The 22,586-nt window shown below is 52.2% G+C and overlaps 2 protein-coding genes across 4 annotated transcripts in view; both read right to left on the reverse strand.

Annotated features, from left to right (window-relative positions):
- Positions 1-17,521, reverse strand: part of SDR42E2 (short chain dehydrogenase/reductase family 42E, member 2) — a 30,341-nt gene extending 12,820 nt beyond the window's left edge. Inside the window, exons 1-7 of the mRNA XM_047780333.1 lie at positions 17,188-17,521; positions 14,318-15,121; positions 13,465-13,560; positions 10,999-11,056; positions 10,168-10,286; positions 9,419-9,494; positions 2,093-2,175 (exon numbers count right to left, since the gene is read on the reverse strand). Of these exons, the coding sequence (XP_047636289.1) occupies positions 2,093-2,175; positions 9,419-9,494; positions 10,168-10,286; positions 10,999-11,056; positions 13,465-13,560; positions 14,318-15,085 (1,200 nt within the window). The 5' untranslated portion in view covers positions 15,086-15,121; positions 17,188-17,521. The remainder of the gene's footprint in view (positions 1-2,092; positions 2,176-9,418; positions 9,495-10,167; positions 10,287-10,998; positions 11,057-13,464; positions 13,561-14,317; positions 15,122-17,187) is intronic.
- Positions 17,522-21,612: 4,091 nt separating this feature from the next.
- VWA3A (von Willebrand factor A domain containing 3A) overlaps positions 21,613-22,586 on the reverse strand; it is a 68,940-nt gene continuing 67,966 nt past the window's right edge. For all 3 annotated transcript variants that reach the window (XM_047780335.1, XM_047780336.1, XM_047780334.1), the window contains one exon: positions 21,613-22,358. The gene's annotated coding sequence lies outside the window, so the exon portion shown is untranslated. The remainder of the gene's footprint in view (positions 22,359-22,586) is intronic.

A 22,586-nucleotide genomic window follows, 5' to 3' on the forward strand; every position in this document is an offset into this window, starting at 1 on the left:
CATTATTTTTTTTTCTTTTTGTCTTTTCAGGGCTGCATGGGGGCTTATGGAGCTTCCTAGACTAGGGGGTCCAATCAGAGCTGTAGCCGCTGGCCTACACCAGAGCTACAGCAACACGGGATCCAGCTGTGTCTGCGACCTACACCACAGCTCACGGCAATTCCGGATCCTTAACCCACTAAGTGAGGCCAGGGATTGAACCCGTGTCTTCATGGATACTAGTCAGGTTGGCTAACTGCTGAGCCATGATGGGAACTCCTGGGAGTGGCTTTAAATTCCATGTAGCTCCAGGCCAGAGGCATCTATCCCAGCCCCATGGATGGGATCAGATGCCTTCCCCACATTCCCCCCTTGCTTGCCGAACAGACAAGGTAGATTGATCCTGTCCTCATTCCCATTTGGTCGCTTCTCCCTCCCTAAGCCCACAGCACCAGGGCTCAGGCCCAATCCTGCAGCCACCTTCGGCTCTCCCATCCCTCACGCTCCACACCCAGCCCATCAGCAAACCCGGTGTCTCGGCTACTAATCTTCCACACCTCACTACCCTGACCACTGCCCGCCTCTCTCACCTGGACGCCAAAACAGCCTCCTAACTTGTCCCATTTCCACCCTTAGCTCAGTGGGCTGTTCCATTCAGCCAGGGGATCCTTTCAAATCCTTTCAAGTCAGAACACGTATCCCCTGTTCAGAATTTTCTGGGGCGCCCATCCCACCAGCTGGATGGCCGAGGAGGCCCTCTGCTCCCGACGCAGTTACCCTCTGCCTTGTGTCCCACCGACCCCTTTGCTCACTTAGCTCCAGCCACTCAGCCTCTTCCATAGAACGTGCCAGCAGGTTCCCACCTTGGAGCGCTGTTTTATTTATTTTTATTTTTTATTTTTTGAGGGCCACGCCCACGGCATATGGAAGTTCCCAGGCTAGGGGTCAAATCGGAGCTACAGCTGCCGGCCTAGACCACAGCCACAGCCAGCGCCAGATCTGAGCCATGTCTGTGACCTACACCACAGCTCATGATCCTTGACCCATTGAGCGAGCCAGGGAGCTCATGGAAATGCCAGCTCCTTGACCCGCTGAGTGAGGCCAGGGATTGAACCCACATCCTCATGGATACTAGTCAGATTCATTTTCTCTAAGCCACAACAGGAACCCCCCACCTTAGGGCTTTGGACTAGCCATTCCTCTGCCTGCAGGGCTCTCCCTCCAGCTACGTGCGTGATGCAACTGGGTGCCTCTTTCCAGGTGATGCTTGAAGTCCTTGCTTGAAGAGGCTCCCCTGACTGCCTGCACCCCCTGCTACCTCTCCCCACGCCACTTTTCCTCTTCCGCCACAGTCTCTGGGGCTTTTGAACACCCCTTGCCGTGTACCATGTTTATTACCTCTCTCCTCCCATGCAAATATATACCCCGCAGGGGCAGGAATCATCTGTTTTGTTCATGGAATCCTCCCCAAACCTGTAACGATTTTTCATTTCCAGGTTTGTGCCCAAGCTGTCTGCTCTACTTGGACCCCCTTCTCACTATCACCCCATTTCCTTGGTTAGTTTCTTCTCTATCCAAACAGCACAGGCATCACTTCTTCCAGGAAGCCCTCCTGGACCTTCCCCTGCCAGGCCCTCTGTGCTATGCTCCCATCTTCCCCCTTCTTCCCTCTACATAGCCCTTAGCATCCTGAACCTATGGCTATGGTGTCTGTCTCCCTGACCAGGCTGGGAGGAATTCGAAGACAGGATCTAGAATCCCCTGTAGTTAGATCCTGGCACGCGGTCTTCCCTGGGGAGAGGGTTTCTGGATGAAGACTCTGGCGCCAGCAGGATGAGATGAGATGGCCCATCCTTAGGGAGCCTACATCTGAGCAGGGCAATAGTTTCCTCTGCCTGTTTGGGGTCACAGCTCCATGTCTCCTTGACCAGTACCCAGGCCTGGCTGGCACAGGCTGAGAGCCCTGTCCCTGCTGGGCCTGATGGGGGCATGAGTTCTCCCAGAACTGAGGGTCCCCAACTCGGGACACTGCCCCACGACTGACATGTCCCCATTCACACACATATCAGCCAGGCTCCTCCCGTGCCTCTGGCCTGGGGCTGGGTCAACATACCGCCACGCGGGGCAGGTGCCTCTGTTCTTCAGGGCCATAGATGCCCGGGGGCCGGAGCACACAGGTCCGCAGAACGCCTCCTCCTATAACACAGCAGAGGGCGGTCAGGGGCCTGGGGAGGGGAGCAGGGAGAGGGACAGAAAGGCTGTCCACCTCTCCTGTTCCTCACCCGGACAGGTCCTAGGCATTTCCTCATTCCATGAATGACTCTCTCAGGCAATCAGTCATTCAACAAGCACTATTCAGAATCATCTCCCCCACTCCCACCCTGCAGCACTGGGCCCTGGGATGGATGCCGTGAAGAATCAAAGAGTGATGAGGAAGTGGTCCCTGCCTTCAGGATGCTCACAGGCAAGACCTAGACGCAGCCCATGAGGGTTTAACCAGCACTTGATGGACATAATCTCCTTCGACTCCCATGAGAGTCCTGTGGTGCCCATTTTACAGATGCACACAGACCCACAGGCCCTCGTGCCAATAGCTGTAGTTCCCTCCTTTTCCTGGTTATCAGGTAAGGACCATGATGGCTCTCAGAGAGGTCCTACTATGTGCTTGGCACTCTGGTCAACCTGGAATTTTGCCTTCAAGGCAACCCTAAGAGGTGGGAGCTGTTATCATCCCTGCTTTATGGATAAAAGAACCAAGGCTCAGAGAAGGGCTATGATTGGCCTAAGGGCACACAGCTCAGCCTAGTGGAGCTGAGATGGGACCAAAGCCCAGGCTCTTTGCTTTGATGCCTTGGGTGATAGACTACTAACAAAAAGACCCTTAGCTCTCTCAGCCTTGGTCTCCTCACCTGGAAAATGGGTGCTCTGTAACTGGCAGGAGCAGCTATACTTTCCAGAAAGCAACGGGGAAAGGAAAGGATAAGAGTCATCAGTGTGAGAGCTGGGGTCTGTTCCCCTGACTCTCCCTGCTCTGTGCCAGAGTCCCCAGACCAAGACAGAGCTTGCTCCGGGGCTTCCCAAATTCCCTGCTGAGGGGCCCCCACAAGTGGCAGTGGGAGCATGTCTCCCCCAGGAATCTGTGGTTACAACCTGGAAGGCTGCTCCAAATATATTCCTTTTAAGCCTGAAGAGAGCCTGCCAAAGTTTTTGGAGTTCCCATTGCAGGTCAATGGGTTAAGAACTGGACATAGCATCTGTGAGGATGCAGGATCCATCTCTGGCCTCACTCAGTGGGTTAAGCATCTGGTGTTGCCACAAGCTATGGCAGAGGTGGAAGATGCAGTTTGGATCCTGAGTTGCTGTGGCTGCGGTGTGGGCTGGCAGCTGCAGCTCTGATTTGACTCCTAGTCTGGGAACTTCCATATGCTGTGGGGGAAGCCCTAAAAAAAAAGGAAAAAAAGAAAAAACGCCTACAAATTTTTCAATTTATTCTCATAATCCATTTGTGTTTAAGATTAAAAAAAAATTTTTAGGAGTTCCCGTCATGGCTGAGTGGTTAAGGAATCCGACTAGGAACCATGAGATTGTGGGTTCGATCCCTGGCCTTGCTCAGTGAGTTAAGGATCCGGCGTTGCCATGAGCTGTCGTGTAGGTTGCAGATGTGGCTCAGATCCCGTGTTGCTGTGGCTCCGGTGTAGGCCGGCGGCTACAGCTTCGATTCGACCCCCTAGCCTGGGAACCTCCATATGCTGTGGGAGCGGCCCAAGAAATGGCAAAAAAGACAAAATAAATAAATAAATAGTAGGGGGTTTTTCATTTGTTTTGTTTTTGTTTGTTTCCTGTTTTGGGTTTTTTTTTTTTCTTTCCTGGCCTTGCGCATGGCATGTGGCAGTTCCTGGGCTGGGTATTGAACCCATGCCACAGCAGGGACCCAAGCCATTTTAGTGACAATGCTGGATCCTTAACCTGCTGTGCCACAAGGGAAAGCCAAGATTACATTTTTAAAAAGCTACTACGTGTAAATTATTTGACTCTCAACCCCAGCTCCTTAGCGGAGGTGGCGCCTCCTAGAAGACATCCTCTCTCCTAAGGCTCAGGCCCGCCACGTGGCAATGCTCCCAGCTTGGGCTCCCCAGAGTGTGTGTCATCCTCTGAGCCCAGAAGCTCACCTTCCTTTGGGGACCCTCTTCCCGTCTGCACCTGGTCTGGGGAGGGGGGAGCTGTCAGTCTAGATGCACCCCTCTCCCTGAGGTGGCAGCCACGGGACCCAAGCTGGGCCAAGGCCATGTTCCCATGCAGGAATGTGACTCTGAGTGTCACTGAATCTAAAATCCTAGGAGGGGGGCTCACCCCGAGGGACTGATCACAGTTCCTGCCTCCCAGGTCCCTGGAGCTGCCCCGCCTCTGTCCTTTTAAGCCCTGATGGTCATTTTTCTGGAATCTATGTCTAGAAGCTATCCCACATCCTTCCAGCATAAATTCCTCTTTCTCCATAAATTAGGCAAGACTGGCGTCTCTGGGCTTCAGCCAAATGCCCTGTTTCCTTTATGAGGACGTCCAGGGCCAAGCCTAAGGCTGAGGTGGCCAAGGTGGATTTAGTGGCAGAGGCCAGGGAGGCTTCGGAGGGCGGAGAGGCTTCCAAGGAAGCAGGGAAGGAGGAGGAGACCACAAGCCACAAGCCAAGAAGATGGGGGAGTTCCTGTTGTGGCTCAGTGGTAATGAACCCGACTAGGATCCATGAGGACATGGGTTCAATCCCTGGCCTCACTCGGTGGGTTAAGGATCCAGCATTGCTCTGAGCTGTGGTGTGGGCTGGTGGCTACCGCTCTGCTTTGACCCCTGACTTCCATTTGAAAGAAAGGACTCTGGGGTTTTTACTCTGTTACCTGATTAATGACCGAGCCTTTTGAGGACATTCCAAAACAGTATAGAGCCCTGTGGCCTACTTGGAAATCTGTATAGATAACATTTCAAGGGAGATAATCCTATTGGTTTTGACTAAATTTTGTTTGTTTGTTTTGCTTTTTAGGGCCGCACCGTGGCATATGGAGGTTCCCAGGCTAGGGGTCTCATCAGAGCTACAGCTATCAGCCTACACCACAGCCACAGCAACGAGGGATCCAAGCCGTGTCTGCGACCTAGGCCACAGCTCATGGCAATGCCAGATCCTTAACCCAGTGAGCAAGGCCAGGGATCGAACCCGCAACCTCATGGTTCCTAGTCCGATTTGCTTCTGCTGTGCCACCGTGGGAACTTTTTGACTGAATATTTATATAAACTTTTTTAAGAGATGAGCGATACAGCTAACCCTTATCTGTAAGTTTTGAATGTATGCTGTTTCTTCCCGTGTACAAAACCATTTTCCTACGGAAACAAACAACGAGGCCCAGTGTAGTGGATTGAACAGTGGCACCCTGAAAATATCCATCCACGTCCTGGAACCTGGGGACACTACCGTCTTTGGAAAAGGGGTCTTTGCAGATGTAATTAAGGATCTAAAAATAAGATGAAAAAGAAGTAAATAAAAATAAAAATGAGGAGTTCCCATCATGGTGCAGCATAAATGAATCTGACTAGGAACCATGAGGTTGCAGGTTTGATCCCTGGCCTTGCTCAGTGGGTTAAGGATGCAACGTCACTGTGAGCTGTGGCGTAGGTCGCAGACGTGGCTTGGATCCTGCGTTGCTGTGGCTCTGGTGTAGGCTGACAGCTGTAGCTCCGATTCAACCCCTAGCCTGGGAATCTCCATATGCCGAGGGTGCGGCCCTAAAAAGCAAACTAAAATAAAATAAAATATAAAAATGAGAGGAGCTTGGATTATCCAGACGAGCTCTAAATCCAATGTCAGGTATCCATATAAGAGGCCCACTGGGAAGACACACCTGGAGAAGGAAAGGCCAGGTAAAGACAGAGTCAGAGACTAGAGCGATGCAACCACACACTGAGAAAGGACCCCAAGCTTCTGAGGCCGCCAGAAGCTGGAAGAGTCGAGGAAGGTCTTTCCCTCTCCCCTTGCGCTTTTGGAGGCAGCGCAACCCCAGTGCCTCTCTGATTTCAGACATCTGTCTGTGAACTGCAGGAATTGCCAGAGAAGAAATTCCTATTGTTTTAAGCCACCAGGTTTATGGTCATTGTCCGGGTGGCCTCAGGACACGAACACACCCAGAGACAGGAGGATACAAGGTGTTCACACTGAGTTGGGGTCTGCATGTCTAAGGACTCTGCTCCAGGCACCAGGGTGCTCCAGGCCAGGTTAAAGGCAGAGCCTCAAGGACCAGCTAGATAGTAGAGACTGGAAGTCACCCAGGGTGACAGGGGCTCGACTCCTGGAAAGCAGGTATCAGGTGCACTTTCCTGTAAACAGCCTGCAGCTAATTGTAAACTCTGGGTCCCCTGGGCAGGGAGGTGGGGCTGGGGGTGGGGGAGGGAGGGTTGGTTGGGCTGCAGCTGACACTGGCCAGTGGGGCACTGGGCAGCCATGTCCCAGAGGGGCTGGGCCCAGGGTATCCATGACTCTCCTGACCAGGGAAAGCTGGGGATGCTTGTATAAATAATTCTCAGCCAGAGGATTAGGTGTCTGGCTTGCAGGCTGCTGGCCCAGCCAGGGGAGGCCGTGGTAGAGAAGAGAATTCAACTGCACGGGGTCAAGCTCCTGGGAAACACAGCTGGATGTTCCCATTGGGATGAGAGGTCCAGGTATAGACAGCCCCAGGGTGAGGGGCTGGGATGGGGAGGATTCTAGAGAAAAGAATTCACGCTCAGAGAACTATCAAGCCAGGGCTACAGGGCAGCACAATGGGTAAACCGGAGAGCTCCGGAGTTAGACTCCCCTAGGGGGTAGGGGGTTTTCAAATTCCACCTCTGCTACCTCATAGCTGTGTGACCTTGAGCTAAGTCAGTTACCCTCTCAGCCTCAGTTTTCTCTCCTGTAAATTTGGGATTTTCATTTCAAGCAAGCTTTGCTCTCCTAATCCACTTGGCTCTGGAGTTTAGACAGTGAGAAATCAAGTTTTCTGATTCTTTTTAGTTTCTTTTTTTTTTCTTTTTAGGGCCACATCTGCAACATATGGAAATTCTCAGGCTAGAGGTTGAATCAGAGCTGCAGCTGCCAGTCTACACCACAGCCACAGCAATGCCCAGCAACGCCAGATCCAAACTGCATCTGTAACCTACAACTGCAGGTCACAGCAACGCCAGATCCCTAACCCACTGAGCAGGGCCAGGGATCTAAACGGCATCCTCGTGGATACTAGCCGGGTTTGTAACCACTGAGCCACAGTGGGATCTCCTGATTCTTTTTAGTGTTTGAATTTCAGCAAACAGTGATAATTTGGATAGCAAGGAATTTATCTGAATCTATTTGATTCCTGAGTTTGGAAAGCAATGGTAGGTAAGGTTCTCACCTCATATGGACGCTGTGAAGAGTTATTGAGAGTTTTGCATGTAAAACTAGCACATAAAATAGGTCTTGCCATGTAATCAGCACTTAATAAACACCATTTATTTGTGTGGTTTTTTTTTGGGATTGAACCCACACCACAGCAGTGACAACTCCAGTCTTTAACCTGCTAGGCCACCAGGGAACTCCCCCCATACTTTTTTTTTGTTTTTTTGTTTTTAACAATACTCATCATTATTTTATTCTCACTCCAGCTCTTCGAGGTAAATTCCAATACCCACATTTTATTTTTTCTAAATTAAAGTATAGTTGATTTACAATGTTGTGCCAATTTCTGCTGTACAGCATAGGGACCCAGTCATAGGGTGTGTGTGTGTGTGTGTGTGTGTATACACATTCCTTTTCTCATATTATCTTCCATCATGTTCTATCCCAAGAGACTGGATATAGTTCCCTGAGTTGTACAGCAGGACCTCATTGCTTATTCATTCAAAATGTAATAGTTGGCATCTACTAACCCCAAACTCCCAGTCCAACCCATTTCCTTCCCCCTCCCCTTTGGCAACCACAAGCCTGCTCTCTGTGTCTGTGAGTCTGTTTCTGTTTTGTAGATGGATCCTATTTTCATGGATGAAAAATCTCAGACTAGGAGAGAATAAGGACACTGACCATGATCACATAGTTAAGAGGTGGTGGGGCCTGGATTTGAACTCAGTTCAGTCTGATGCCAGTACGTGGATGCCTAGCCACTGTGCCATGCTGCCACCTGTCCCTAGTCTACGATTATTTCTTTTTTTTGGGGGGGGGAGCTTTTTGCTTTTCTAGGGCTGCACCCACAGCATGTGGAGATTCCCAGGCTAGGGGTCTAATCGGAGCTACAGCTGCCACCCTATGCCACAGCCACAGCAACGCAGGATCCCTAACCCACTGAGTGAGGCCAGGGATCAAACCCGCAACCTCATGGTTCCTCGTGGGATTCATTAACCACCGAGCCATGACGGGAACTCCTAATTATTTCTTCTTCTTCTTCTTTTTTTTTTTTTTTCAAATGAGAGTTTCACTGTTCATTTCAGGTTCTCTCTCTCTCTCTCTCTTTTTATTTATTTATTTTTATTTTTTTATTTTTTTTTATTTTTATTTTTTTTGTCTTTTCGCCATTTCTTGGGCCGCTCGCATGGCATATGGAGGTTCCCAGGCTAGGGGTCGAATCGGAGCTGTAGCTGCCAGCCTACGCCAGAGCCACAGCAACACAGGATCCGAGCCGAGTCTGCAACCTACACCACAGCTCACGGCAACACCGGATCCTTAACCCACTGAGCAAGGGCAGGGACCGAACCCGAAACCTCATGGTTCTTAGTCGGATTTGTTAACCACTGCGCCAGGACGGGAACTCCTCTCTCTCTTTTTTTAATGAGAGTTTCAATGTTTATTTCAGGTTCTCTCTCTTTTTTTTTTTCTTGTTGTATTTTTTTCTTTTTTGCCACAGAGGCAGTATGTGGGAATTCCTGGGCCAGGGATTGAACCTACCCCTCACAGCAGCAACCAGAGCCATAGCAGTGAGAACGCAGGAGCCTCAACTGGCGAGGCCATCAGAGAACTCCCTGATTATTTCTGTCAATACAGGAAGAAGAAGCAATCCAGGCCAATTTTTCTGGGAGTTCCTGAAGGGCCCCTTACTTGCATGGCCCTTCCAAAGTGCTATATACCTCACTGCATATTCATACATCTGTACTCTTACATAGAGAGGGTCCCCCAAACTGGAGCCCCTTCTATGTGGCAGAAAAGAGAGCCAGACTTGGGCTGACCCATGCACTGCGACGGCAGAGATGGGGCCTGATGGTTTCCAGGCTGTATCCCTGGCGGGGGTGGGGGTGCTCAGAAGTAGTGGGATGAAGAATGTCCAAGGCCGAGGGGAAATGTCCTTTGGAAGGAAGCTGGGCCTTAGCAACATATCAGCTCAAAGCTAGAATCATGCACATGCCTCAGGGAGGCAGCAGGGGACATGCACACTGGCTGTGAGCCAGGCGCCCCAGTACCTACCTGGGAGAGGTGTCCCGTTGGCCATGAGGGTCAACTGGTCGGCGATGGCTTTGGTTCGGGAGTAGTGGTCCATGTGCTGCAGAGGACAGGGAGAACAGAGCCACCAGATGGGGGTCAGGGACATTGTCAGCAATGCCTGCCCAGCCCACCTGGCCCCAGGGCTGCACCTTTGTTTCAGACCACGTGGGGGTTCACTGCTGGGATCCCCACTGAGAAATAGCCACGTCCTGAACATCACTACCCCTCCTCTCCCTTTGGGTGGGAGCCACAGGGATAGAGAAGAGAGTTCAGAGCAGCAACAACAACCAGAGGCTCTTTGATTCGCCAGCTGCAATGCCTGCTCCGGGATGTGGATGCTGGATGCACGTCCGGTGGGTTGTTTACATGTCATCCTTTAATGCTCACATGGCATTTTCATATCCATCATCTCGCTTCCGGCTCTCCACGTCCCCATTGGGTGGTGTCATCACACCCAGCCAAAGAAGGAGAGCCTCCAAGCAGATTTGCTCAGGGGGGCCCCCAGTAGGAAGTGGCTTTGCCGGCTCAAGGCCAGGTCTGTGTGATTTCAAAGACCCTGCTGGCAAGACCGTCCAAAAGACAAGAGGCTTATGCCACCCGGTTTTGGGGACTCTTTCTTTCTGGGTCTCACCATGAGTGGTGAGGTCGACCTTGGCTCCGCCCAGCCCTACCCTCTGGACTGCGGGTCCCAGGTCCATGGGCCCCACCCACCTCTCCCGGGAGCCAGGTACCTTCTCCAGTGGGACATATGGCACAGAGTCCTCATCGCCCTGTTCTATGGGCTTTCCGCCAAACACGACATTGACGGAGCTGGTGTAGATGAGCCTTGGAACCCGCCGGCGGACGCAAACTGCAGCGACAGGTCACAGGGCAACACACACACACACACACACACACACACACACACACACACACACACACGGAGCTGATGTGAGCAGGAGGCTGGCTGAGGAGGTGCCCAGAGGGACCTCCTTGGGTGAATCCTCCTCCCAGCCTCCAGCCACACATCCTGGGTCTGCAGGGAAGGGCATCCTTCCCTTAACTTGGGCAGGGGTCAGGTCCCTGCTCCGTGGACCCCTGGGGGCCCAGCTGGCTCCCTCTTCCTTCTCAGTGTGGCTGTGGCCCCTGGACTACTTTGCCAGGGCCAGGTCTGAAGAGGTCTCACTCAGTGGGGACAGAGAGAAAACACATTCTAGAATCAGAGAGACAGACGGGATGCAGGACAAGGCAGGACATGCCCAGAGAGCCCAGATGGGGGGTATTCTATGGTGGCGCTTCGGCAGCTTTTCTTGCTCCCAACCCCTAAGCCCTCTGTGCAAACTCCGCTCCCAGTGTGTTTAGACATGGGGAGGCCACGTTGAGCCACCCATGCAGGGGCCTGGGCAGGCCTGCAGAATGGGAAGGATGTGCTGTCCCCAGGCCCTCTGCTGGGGAGGGCAGGGGGGAGGGCAGGAGCCTCCTGCCTCTGTCCCCCTGCCCTGTCCCCCAGAGCTGGGGCCAGGGCAGGAGTGGGAGAGGGACAGCAAAGCACACGGCAGGTCACACTCCCGCTGAGCGCCTACCATCAATCACTAGTTTGGTGCCTCCGACATTTATAGACTCAATCTGCTCTTTTTGCAGCTAAAAGACAAGACGGGGATTGGGAGAGTTGGGGTGCTGTCTCATGCCTTGGTGCTGAGGCTGTGAGCCTGGGTTTGGGTGGGGAAGGACGGGGGCTGCAGCTCAGAGCTGGGGACCCCAAAGGGCCCCTAGGCAGTGCAGGGTGGCCCTCGGCTCCTCTCTGCTACCATCTACCTGGGCCAGCCGGGGAGGTTCCATCCCCCATCTGGCCGTCCACTCCCTCATCGGAAAGTGAGGGCAAACCCCTTGGTGGGCCGGCAGGATTGAATAAGCCCCATGGGAGGACCTGGGAAAGGGCTTGACCCAGAAAAGAGACTCATATGTGTTGGATTGTTTCCTTGCTTGGGAAGAAGTCTCAGCTGCCTCATCTGTGAGACGGACACAGTAAATACTGTCTCTACCCAAGCCAGGGGCTGGGTGTGAAAAATAAAAACAACTAGGTTACAGGGAGAGCTGCTTCTGCATCAGAGACAGGGCAAAGCCTTTACATCTCACTTAATTTCTACAACCACATGAGGAGGTGGGCTCCATATTGATTTTTCTTTTTCTTTTTTTTCGTCTGTCTTTTTAGGGCCACACCCGCAGCATATGGAGGTTCCCAGGCTAGTGGGGTCTAATTGGAGCTGTAGCTGCTGGCCTACACCACAGCCACAGCAACACAGCATCTGAACTGCGTCTGCGACCTATACCACAGCTCACAGCAACACCGGATCCTTAATGCACTGAACAAGGCCAGGGATCGAACCTGGGACCTCATGGTTCCTAGTGGGATTCGTTTCCGCTGTGCCATGATGGGAACTCCTCTTTCTCTTTTTGTGGCCACAACCTGGACATATGGAAGTTCCTGGGTTAGAGGTCAAATTGGAGCTGCAGCTGCCAGCCTACTCCACAGCCACAGCAACACCGGATCCCAGCTGCATCTATGACCTACACTGAGACTTGAGGCAACACCAGATCCTTAAGCCACTGAGCAAAGCCAAGGATTGAACCTGCATCCTCATGGATACAATGTTTGGTTCTTTTTTTTTTTTTCTTTTTGTCTTATCTAGGGTCACTCTCGTGGCACATGGAGATTCCCAGGCTAGGGGTCTAATTGAGCTATAGCCACTGGCCTACGCCAGAGCCACAGCAACACGGATCCGAGCCGCGTCTGCAACCTACACCACAGCTCACAGCAACGCCGGATCCTTAACCCACTGAGCAAGGCCAGGGATGGAACCCGCAACCTCTTGGTTTCTAGTCAGATTCGTTAACCACTGTGCCACGACGGGAACTCCTACGATGTTAGGTTCTTAACCCACTGAGCCGCAATGGGAACTCCCCTATCGATTTCTAAACTATTTATTCTTGTTGTGGCTGTTTTTGTTTGACAGGTAATATAAGCACAAGGTTAAAAATAACACAAAACCGTGAAATGGGTATTCGGTGAAGAGGAAAATTTCCTTCCCCTCCTGATTCCAAGTCCCTCTTTTTCCTGCCCAGACATAACCACTGTTACCAGTCTCTGGATTTCTAGAGATAATCTGCACAACTTAACATCAGCACATATGATTTGTGACTGTATGGCTTTTTAAAAAGAAACAAAACAGTGCCAAACACTGTTTTTACACATTGGAAACTGTTCTGTTCTGGGCACATACTGAGTTACCTCGGGCTTTGGAATGGCTGCATAGAATTTCACTGTTGAGCTATATCACAATTTATTTAAAGAGTTCTCAACTGATGGGCATTTAGGTTATTTCCTGTCTTGTTATTCAAAACACTGCTGCAGGAGTTCCTGCCATGGCTCAGCGGTTAACGAATCTGAATTAGCATCCATGAGGACATAGGTTCCATCCCTGGCCTCACTCAGTGGGTTAAGGATTCGGCGTTGCCGTGAGCTGTGGTGTAAGTCGCAGATGTGGCTCAGATCCCGCATTGCTGTGGCTCTGGTGTAGACTGGCAGCTGCAGCTCTGATTGGACCCCTAGCCTGGGAAGCTCCATAGGCTGCTGGTGTGGCCCTAAAAAGCAAAAACAAAAAAACAAACAAACAAGAAACAAACCCACACCAAAACACTGCTGCATATATCTAAGTAAGTATAATTTCTGATTCAAAGGGTATTGTATGCTTTGATAGATACTGTTCCCTGTTCTCTGGAGAGGCTGTGACATGAGTACTAGTAGTGTCCTCAGGTTATAGATGAAGGAATGGAGGCTCAGAGAGGATAAGTTAACTTGTCCTAGTCACACAGCTAGAAAACAGCAGAACTGGCATTTGGTCTCACGGATGCAAATCGCAGGTGGGGTGTAGCCCCAATCCTTCTGGAGTAGTTGAAGAGAAGTAACGAACATGTGGGCATGAGGGGGGTGGGCAGAGCCGGGACCTGAACCCCACTCTAACTCCAGGCGCTGTGTGTGAGGGGCTCACCTTCTCAGCTCCCGACATTCCGTAGGAGGCCACGTGGAAGACACAGTCCACCCCTTCAAAGGCTCGGTGCAGGGCTTCTGCATCTCGGACATCAGCCTGAAACAGGGACGGAGGAGATGGTGGACACGGAGGTAGGAGGTCTGGGTCCAAGGCAATCCGAGGGAATGGCACCTGGCCAGGTCCCTGAGCCCTACCACCTCCCCTGGGCCCAGCATCCGCAGGGCCAGGATGGGCTATGGGGCAGGATTTACTACGAGTTCCCACTGGGCAGCATCATCAGTCCCATTTACTGAGCTAAGTCACAGAGGCTGTGCTCAGCCTTTTACATGCACTGACTCCTCAACTTCACACTGGACCCTTGTGTTTTTAAATTTTTTTTATTTATACCCATGGCATATGGAGATTCCCAGGCTAGGGGTCAAATCGGAGCTACAGATGCTGGCCTACACCACAGCCACAGCAACATGGGATCAGAGCCGCGTCTGCGACCTACACCACAGCTCACGGCAACGCCGGATCCTTAACCCACCGAGCAAGGGCAGGGATCGAACCCACAACCTCATGGGCCCTCATCAGATTCGTTTCTGCTGTGCCACGATGGGAAGTCCCACACAGGACCCTTGTGAAGGAGATACTGTTAGTTCGGTGGCTGGAGACACGAGGCTCAGAGGGGTGGTGCCCTGCGGCCATGGCTGCTCAGCTGGGAGCTGGAGTTGGGGCTTAAACAGTTTGACATCAGAGCCTGTGCTCTTCAGCACCAGCCACTGGTTGGTTACACACCAGACAATGTCCCCTGACTTCCACCACCAGCCTGCCCTCCCCCCAAGTCCCCCCAAGAGCTTTCTCACCACACCTGGATGAACTCGGTGCCTGGGCACAGCTCCCACTGGGGTCTGCAGAGGTCGAGCAGGATGACAGAAATGCCGCTCTTAGCTAAGCTGGAACCCAGGGTAAAGCCCAGGTAGCCTCCTCCTCCAGTCACCAGAACCTTCTGCCTGGAGGCCAGCACAGGTGTCACCTGAGTCTTCTGCTGTGGTGCTGGTGTCGGGGCTGTTATTGGCTCACTGGGTTCGTGCCCAGTCCCTGATCCCCGTCTGGGCCCAGGTAAGGGTGCAGCTCCAGAAGCAGGTACTGACCCAGCTGCTGGCCCAGGCCCCACAGCCAGACTGGGTCCTGGAGCAGGACCAGGCCCTGGCCCCAGCCCAAGCCCTGACACTGCTCCAGGCCCTGGCCCAGGTCCTGAAGCAGCACCAGGCCTTGATCCAGGTTCTAGAGCCACACCAGGCCCAGGCCCAGGCCCAGGCCCTGGAACAGTACCAGGCCCCAGAATAGCACCAGAACCTATGCCGGGGCCTGGAATAGTACCAGGCCCGGATCCAGGACCTGACACAGAACCAGGCCCCAGCCCAGGTCTGGACACAGCAACAGGCCCTGGTCCAGGTTCTAGAACCACACCAGGCCCCAGCGCAGGTCTGGACACAGCACCAGGTCCCAGCCTAGGCTCTGACTCAGGTCTGGGGGCCGAGACCTTGCCCCGGGCCTGGCAGACAGGGCAGCTCAGCTCCCCCTGCCCTGCAGCTTTGCAGGCCTCTGGGGAGGAGCCTGCTGGAGTGGGCTTCATCTTCTACTCAGCCATGGGGGCCCAGGATCTGTCCACCTGCAGGGAAAAATAAAAGAATGGATGTTGTAGAGTTGCTCAAGTCACGTGGATGATTAGATCCCTGGGGTCTTGGGGGAACGTCTGGTGGGAATTAGAGACCCTCTGAGTTCCCACTGTCTCTCTCCCTTTCAGAATCTTGAGAACTTCCAAGGTGGCTGCCGCCTTCCTCAGAGAGAGTCAGAGACAAGGCGGCCAGATTTTGGGTTTCATAGCTAGAGAAACCAACGCCCAAAGTCACACTGCCTGGCTGAGATTTACCCCAAGCATTCCTGACTGCTATACCAGCTCCTTAAAATCCAGGTTCCCATGCAGCACCAGAGGGCGACAGAACAAATCATGCCAAGGGGAACCCCACTTGACTTGGGGGTGGGGGGTAGTGGTGACTGCTTTCTGACAGGGAAATGGGGAGGGCTTCCTGGAGGAGGAGGAGAGAAGGACGAACAGGAGGAGGCAGAGGAGGAGAAGAATCCACAGGGCCCTGGAAACTTGCACAAGTGCCGTACCACCTCTGCCCTGGCCTCTGCCGCCTCTGGCTCTCCCAGGTCTGCCAGCAGTGCAGGTGGCTACCCAAGCCCACTGTGGGCTTCAAGACCTGGGCCTTGGGGGCCAGCCCTGAGGATCCTGTCTTCCTCACTGCAGACTTAAAGCAGGCCAGGCTGGCAGCCACTGTCACCATCATCTCACCTACTACCTCTTGCTCTATCTGAGGACAAGGCTGGGCCATTATCATCAGTAATAGCGGCATCTGTGTACGGTGGGCCTACTGTGTGCCAGGCTGAATGGATGCAGAGATAGGTAAACTCTGCCCTGTGTGACACATAGTGACTGTGAAAAAGAACAGGTGTAACTGAGAGACTGAATGACTGAGGAAGGAGCTCCCAGAGGTGTTGCTGGTGGTGGTTACGGGGACAGATAGAGGGTATCTTTTAGTCTCCTCTGTCACCGCCCTGCTCACCAAAGGTCTCAGTAGGGGATTCAGTCATGCCCTGTACAAGCACTAGCACTCAGGTTTACCCGGGAGGGGAGACACCCCAGATCTCAGTCAACACAGGAGGTAAATCTAACTCCCCCATTGGGAGGGACGATTGCAACCCCAAGGTGGAACCATCCATCCAAGCCCATGGGACTCTGTCCAGGGGGAAGAGTCTGTGGCACCAGAGCTGTCTTTTTTTTTTTTTTTTTTTCCCTTGTCTTTAAAGACTGCACCCACGGCTATGGAGGTTTCCAGGTTAGGGGGTTGAATCGGAGCTGTAGCTACTGTAGCCTACAGGATCCAAGCCGTGTCTGCAACATATATCACAGCTCACAACCAACATCCTTAATCCACTGAGCAGGGCCAGGGGTCAAACGCACGCAAGGATACTAGTCAAGGTTCATTAATCACTGAACCACCACAGGAACTCCCTAGAGCTGTCCTATCCTCATGAGGATACTTTCTGTGTCAAAGGCTGGGACCCTGCCTCAGGTCTCATTTGCTGGGTTTGCCCTTGGGCAAGGAGGTCTTTATGACCTCACCGTCTCAGTATCCACTGCTGTCAAATGGACCCACAAAACCCTGGCTGCCCGGTCCAGCTCACAGGTGGGTCCTGACCCTTGGCACGCATGCTCCAGAAGGGCCTGGATCACTGTAGTATCCGTGGACCCAGACCTGCGCTTGGCACAAAGCAGGCTGTCAGCAAACAGCCGCTGAATGAATGAAACCACTCAGAGCCAATGGGTACTTGCACTCGTCTGAGCCCAGGCGGAGCCGCAGTTAATCCCCCTGCCAGTCTTGTGCAGCAAGGCTACAGTTCCCAACATCCGGGGAGGGAGACTGAGGCTCAGAGAACATTTACCAGTTCTGATGGCGTCTCAGTGAGTGGCTAGGCCTGGATCCAGGTCGCCTGGGACCCAAAGCGTGGTTCCGTGAAAGAGCGTCAGGAACTACCCCGGGCGCGACCTCCTCTCGCGGGCGGCAGGACCGGGCCCCCCACTCCGAGAGCGAAGGGCCAGGCAGCTCGAGGACCGGTCCCCCTGCTTCCTCCCGCCCCGCGTCCGCCACCCCGCGCCCCGGCTGCACTCACCCGGCCCGGCTCCAGCGGCGCTACGTGCTCCCGGAGCGACGGTCTGTCTCCGCTCGGAGCCCAGCGCAGCCCGGCCGCCGCCTCGGGGCGGGGCCGCCGCCGCCTCGGGGCTCCGGGACCGCCCCACGCCCGCCCAGCGCCGTTTTCCTCGGTCCCCGTCGCCCTTCAAGCGTCGTCTCTAACGTGAGGACCTGCAGGCTCTTACAGAGGGGAAACTGAGGCCGGTCCAAGTGTGACATGGGTCGCGATGCTGATGGGGAAAGGGTCCAAGTCCTAGCCCGCATAGATGGCCTAGAACCCCAAGGAACTGTCTTTCTTTCTATACCCACCTATCCATCCATGTCCTCTCTTTAAAAAAAAAAAAAAAAAATTAATGTTCTGTCAATTTCTGCTGTACAGCAAAGTGACCCAGTCTCTCTCTCACACATATTCTGTTTCTCACATTATCCTCCCTCATGTTCCACTTATATCTGGAATCTAACCCTTGGCACAAACGAAGCTATCTACAGAAACAAACTCATGGACATGGAGAATAGCCCTGTGGTTGGGATCCACGTCCTCTCTCACACGGTCCTGTCTGTTCAGCCTGCCTCCTGCCTTCTTTCCTCCTGCCTTCCTTCCCTCCCACTTTCCTCCCTTTGATCTATTCACTATCCACCTATTTTTTCATCCATCTCTTTGTCTATTTATCTATCCTTCCACCAATTTTAAACTCTTTCTTGTCCATTCATCTGCTCATCCATCATTCGGTCTTTCCAGTTATCCATTCAGCCTTTCATCCATCCAATTCGCTCCATATATTTCTCTCCTCCCTTCCACTACCCAGCCATCTACCTGGCTTTCTTGCATCCTTCCACCCACTTCTGGGTTATTCATTATTCTCCAGGGCCATCATTCCACATTTAATCGGTGATTCTGCAGTGCTGTCCTTTCCCTTGCATAGGGGGCATCCACATGGATCACACCATCCCTGGAAAACTCATTCGAAAGTGGCAGGAGCAGAGGGGCTGGGATGCACCCAAGAGCGGGCACCACTGCTGTAGCAGAGCTATGGGAGCTGTGCTCCCAGACTCAGAGCATCAAGGGCTGGTTACTTTGGTTTAAAGAAGGCTGCTAGAGGAGTTCCCATCATAGCGCAGCGGAAACAAATCCAACTAGGAACCAAGAGGTTGTGGGTTGGATCCCTGGCCTCGTTCAGTGGGTTAAGGATCTGGCGTTGCCGTGAGCTGTGGTGTAGGTAGCAGACGAGGCTTGGATCCTGTGTGGCTGTGGCATAGGCTGGCAGCTGTAGCTCTGAATGGACCCCTAGCCTGGGAACTTTATATGCTGAGGGTGCAGCCCTAAAAAGAAAAAAAAAAAAAAGAAAGAAAGAAAGAAAGAAAAGAAAAAGAAAAAGAAGGCTATTAGAAAGACTTCACCTGTATGAATGTTCTCTGTGGGAATAGGTGGGTGTGAGAAAGAGAAAAAACTTAAGCCAGCATATGCTATGTGCCAGGTGGTAAGGTATTTTGCTTAAGTCTGTTTTAGCCCAAATTTAGAGACAGTCAAACTGGTCCAGAGAGATGAAAAGGGGCTCAAGAGCGTAGCAGGCGGCCATGGGGTCAGCCCTGTTTCTAAATCTTGTCCCTGCCACTTTCTTGTTGTGCATTTGAGCAGCTCCAAGGCTCAGTTTCCTCCTCCATAATCCAGAAGTGGTGGGTACCAGTTACACTGTTGTGAGGCTGGTGGCTAACAAGGTACCATATGCAGAATGCTGAGTATGGCGCCTGCCCACTTGGCATGCAACCAATGGTAGCTGTTATCATTAGATAAGAAATAGGGATTCAAACCCAGGTCCTGTGCTTCGCTGCTTTGCAAATCATGTCTCTGGGCTGTCTTAGTCACAAAGACCAGCCTCTTCCTCTCCCACCAGCAGGGCCAGAGGATCCACGGTCCCCAGGCCCAGCTGGCTGGTGTCGTCCTGCTAGGAGAAGCCTAGTTTACAACACAACTGTTGTAAGTTAAATGGTGGCCTCCCCCGACCCCCCACAAATTCATATGTTGACCTAACCCCAGGACCTCATCACATGACCCAAGTTGGAAACAGTGTCGTTACAGATGTAATTAAAGATAGAGGGACCAGGGGGAGTTCCAGTCATGGCTCAGTGGTTAACAAACCCGACTAGTATCCATGAGGATGCAGGTTTGATCCCTGGTCTTGCTCAGTGGGTTGAGGATCTATCATTGCCATGACCTGTGGTGTGGGTCGCAAATGCGGCTCAGATCTGGCATTCCTGTGGCTGTGGTATAGGCCGGCGGCTACAGCTCCGATTGGACCCGGAGCCTGGAAACCTCCATATGCCGCGGGTGTGGGCCCTAAAAAGACAAAAAAAAAAAAAAGTTACCAGGGATTGAACCTGTGCCACAGCAGGAACCCCAGTTGCTGTAGTGACACCACCAGATCTTTAACGCACCTGGGAACTCCCTAAATGTTCTTGTATGTGTCTTTTCTCAAATATGTGCACTCATTTCTTTTGGAGCAGAATTGCTGGCAGAGAGAAAGCATATTAGAGTAGGGCCCTTATAAAAAGGGGAAAGGTGGACCCAGACATCGTGCCAAGACTGGACATACGATGCCACAAGCCAAGGAACTGCTAGGTGCCAGGAGAAAGGCTGTGAACAGATCCCTACCAGTGCATTCAGAGGGAGCACGGCCCTGCTGGCTCCTTGATCTCAGACTTCCAGCCTCCAGAACTGGAGACGCTTCTGTTGTTTCAGCCACTCAGTCTCTTGCACTTTGTTATGACAGCTTGAGCAAAGTAAAGCAGCGACCACAGGCCATTTTCTCTGGGTGTAGAGACAGGATGCAGAGGGCAGCTGTCCAGAACAGGGACCAGACTGAGATCCACTGTGGTAAGGGCTGTGGTTCCTCTGTCTCCCTGGGCCAGTAGCCCCAGCTTGTCAGGCCTTAGTAAACTGTGTGTGCGTGTTTAACAATTTGATGGATTTTTACTCATGCAGACATCGATGTAACCACCAACCAGACCCAGACCGGTTCGAGCGTGCCCAGATGCCCCCAGAGTGGCCTCCACCCACAAAGTAACCAGTCTTCTCTCATCGACAGCAACAATGATAGTTTTGCCTATTCTGGAACTTCATATACATGAGTTTACACGTATATTCTCTTTTGTGTCTGGTTATTGTTCATAAGATTGATACATCTTGTTGAGCATAGTTGTAGTTCATTCTTTTCTTTTCTTTTGTCTTTTTAGGGCCACATCCGTGGCATATGGTGGTTCCCAGGCTAGGGGTCTAATTGGAGCTGTAGCTGCTGGCCTACACCACAGCCACAGCAACATCAGATCCAAGCCATATCTGTGACCTACATCACAGCTCACAGCAATGCCGGAAATCCTTAACCCACTGAGTGAGGCCAGAGATCGAACCTGCGTCCTCATGGCGGCTAGTTAGATTCGTTTCCGCTGAGCCACGATGGGAGCTCCTGTAGTTCATTCTTTTTAAGTTCATGCATAGTAGTCCATGGCACAAATACGTCACAATTTATTTGTCCATTCTACCAAGTAGTTTCCAATCTCTGGCTATTACGAATAAAGCTGCTATAAACATTTTTTTTTCCCATGCCCCCAGCATTCAGGAGTTCCAGGGCCAGGGATTGAACCTGTGTCACAGCAAAGACCCGAGCTGCTGCAGTGACAACACCAGATCTTTAACCCACCACACACCTGGGAACTCCCTAAATGTTCTTGTAGGTGTCTTTTGTCAAACATGTGCACTCATTTCTTTTGGAGGGGAACTGCTGGCAGAGAGAAAGTAATGTTTTACGTTAGTGAAAACTGCCAGTTTTCCAAAGTGGTCGGACCAATTTATACTGTCCCCACCCCCACCCCAGCAATGTGTGAAAGTTCCAATTTCTCCCTACCTCGATATTGTCGGTCTTTATTTTTAGCCATTCTGATGGGCGTATAGTGGTATCTCATTGTGGTTTAATTTGCATTTCACTGATTGATAGTGTTGTTGAGCCATATACACCCACGTTCATATACTTATTGTTCATTTCTTTTGTCCACTTAAGTTAGGATATTTTTCTTTTTCTGATTGATTTTGGAGTTCATCATATATCTAGATATGAGTCTTTTAATAAAGTTTTTTGGGGGGAATAGTTCTCTTGTGGTGTAGCAGGTTAAGGATCTGGCATTGTCACCGTAGCAGCTTGGGTCACTGCTCTGGCACAGGTTCCACCGCTGGCCCCAGAACTTCGGTATGCCTGGAGGGCTTCCATGACACAGGTCCTGGGGCCAGGGATCAAACCCGTGCCACAGCAGTGCCCCAGGCCACAGCAGTGACAACGCTGGATCCTTGACCCACAGAGGTACCAGGCAACCTGATAAAGTTTTATCTCACCAAAAATGTACACATACACACACACCAATGATCACAGCAGTTTAAAAATAACTTTGATTCTACTAATGAAATACAGTTGTTCTGGTTTTAGGAATGACTCCAGGTAACGTATTACATGATGTGTTCATTTCATATGTGCACAGTGGGGTGGCCCAACAGATCCAGCTTGACTTCCACATGCTTGAGCCAAGCATTCGCTCTGGACCAGGCTGCAGAGCCGACTTCAGTTCAGTTTGGTTGAACGGGGGGTGGGGAGGGTGAGGCTCACTTGTTCTTCTTCTTCCTCCAAGATGGTGCATCTGCGTTGCCTCCGTGGACCGGGGTGGTGGGAAATACACAGCAAGAGGACCAGAGCAGAAACAATGCCGCCTGACTGGTCTCCAGAGCTGAAGCTTCAGAACGAAGCTTATGCCCACTGTTTACTACGTGTCTGCCACATGGCAGGCTCTGGGGACCTAGAGAGGGTTAAGACACCAGCCTCATCCCTCAGGGAGCTCAGGCTCAAGGAGAAGAGTAAGATGAGGGAGCAAGGAAGCATGACACGGAGTGCTGAGTGCAGATAGTGTCACCTCTATAAAGAGGGATGTGAAGTCAGGATGCTGTGGGGTTAAAGCTGGAGGCCACCACTCTTGATGGGTCATAGGTGGAGCTGATGCCATCTGCACTGTGTCTCGATGGATGAGGAGGAGTCGCCAGGCAGAGGGTGGCAGAAGGACATTCCATGCAAAGGGGCTTGGTGCAGGACTTCTTGGCGAGTGACAGTCATGTGACTGGAATGTGGGGTGTGTTGGGGACGGGGTGGGAATGTTAGGGTGGACCCAGGGATAGAAAGCCTTCTCTCCCTCAGCTCCCAGGGAGCCCTGGTGTCTGGGATCGTGCTGATCCATGAGTTACTTTCCAGGGCACCCTGTCCTCAGGGCCAACATGTGCTCAGTGTGTGGTTCTCTGTAGGACAGCTCTTCAATTTATTTTAATTTTCTTTTTAAAGGCAGCAACCC

This window comes from Phacochoerus africanus, chromosome 5 (genome assembly GCF_016906955.1).
Source record: "Phacochoerus africanus isolate WHEZ1 chromosome 5, ROS_Pafr_v1, whole genome shotgun sequence".
Lineage (NCBI taxonomy): Eukaryota > Metazoa > Chordata > Mammalia > Artiodactyla > Suidae > Phacochoerus > Phacochoerus africanus.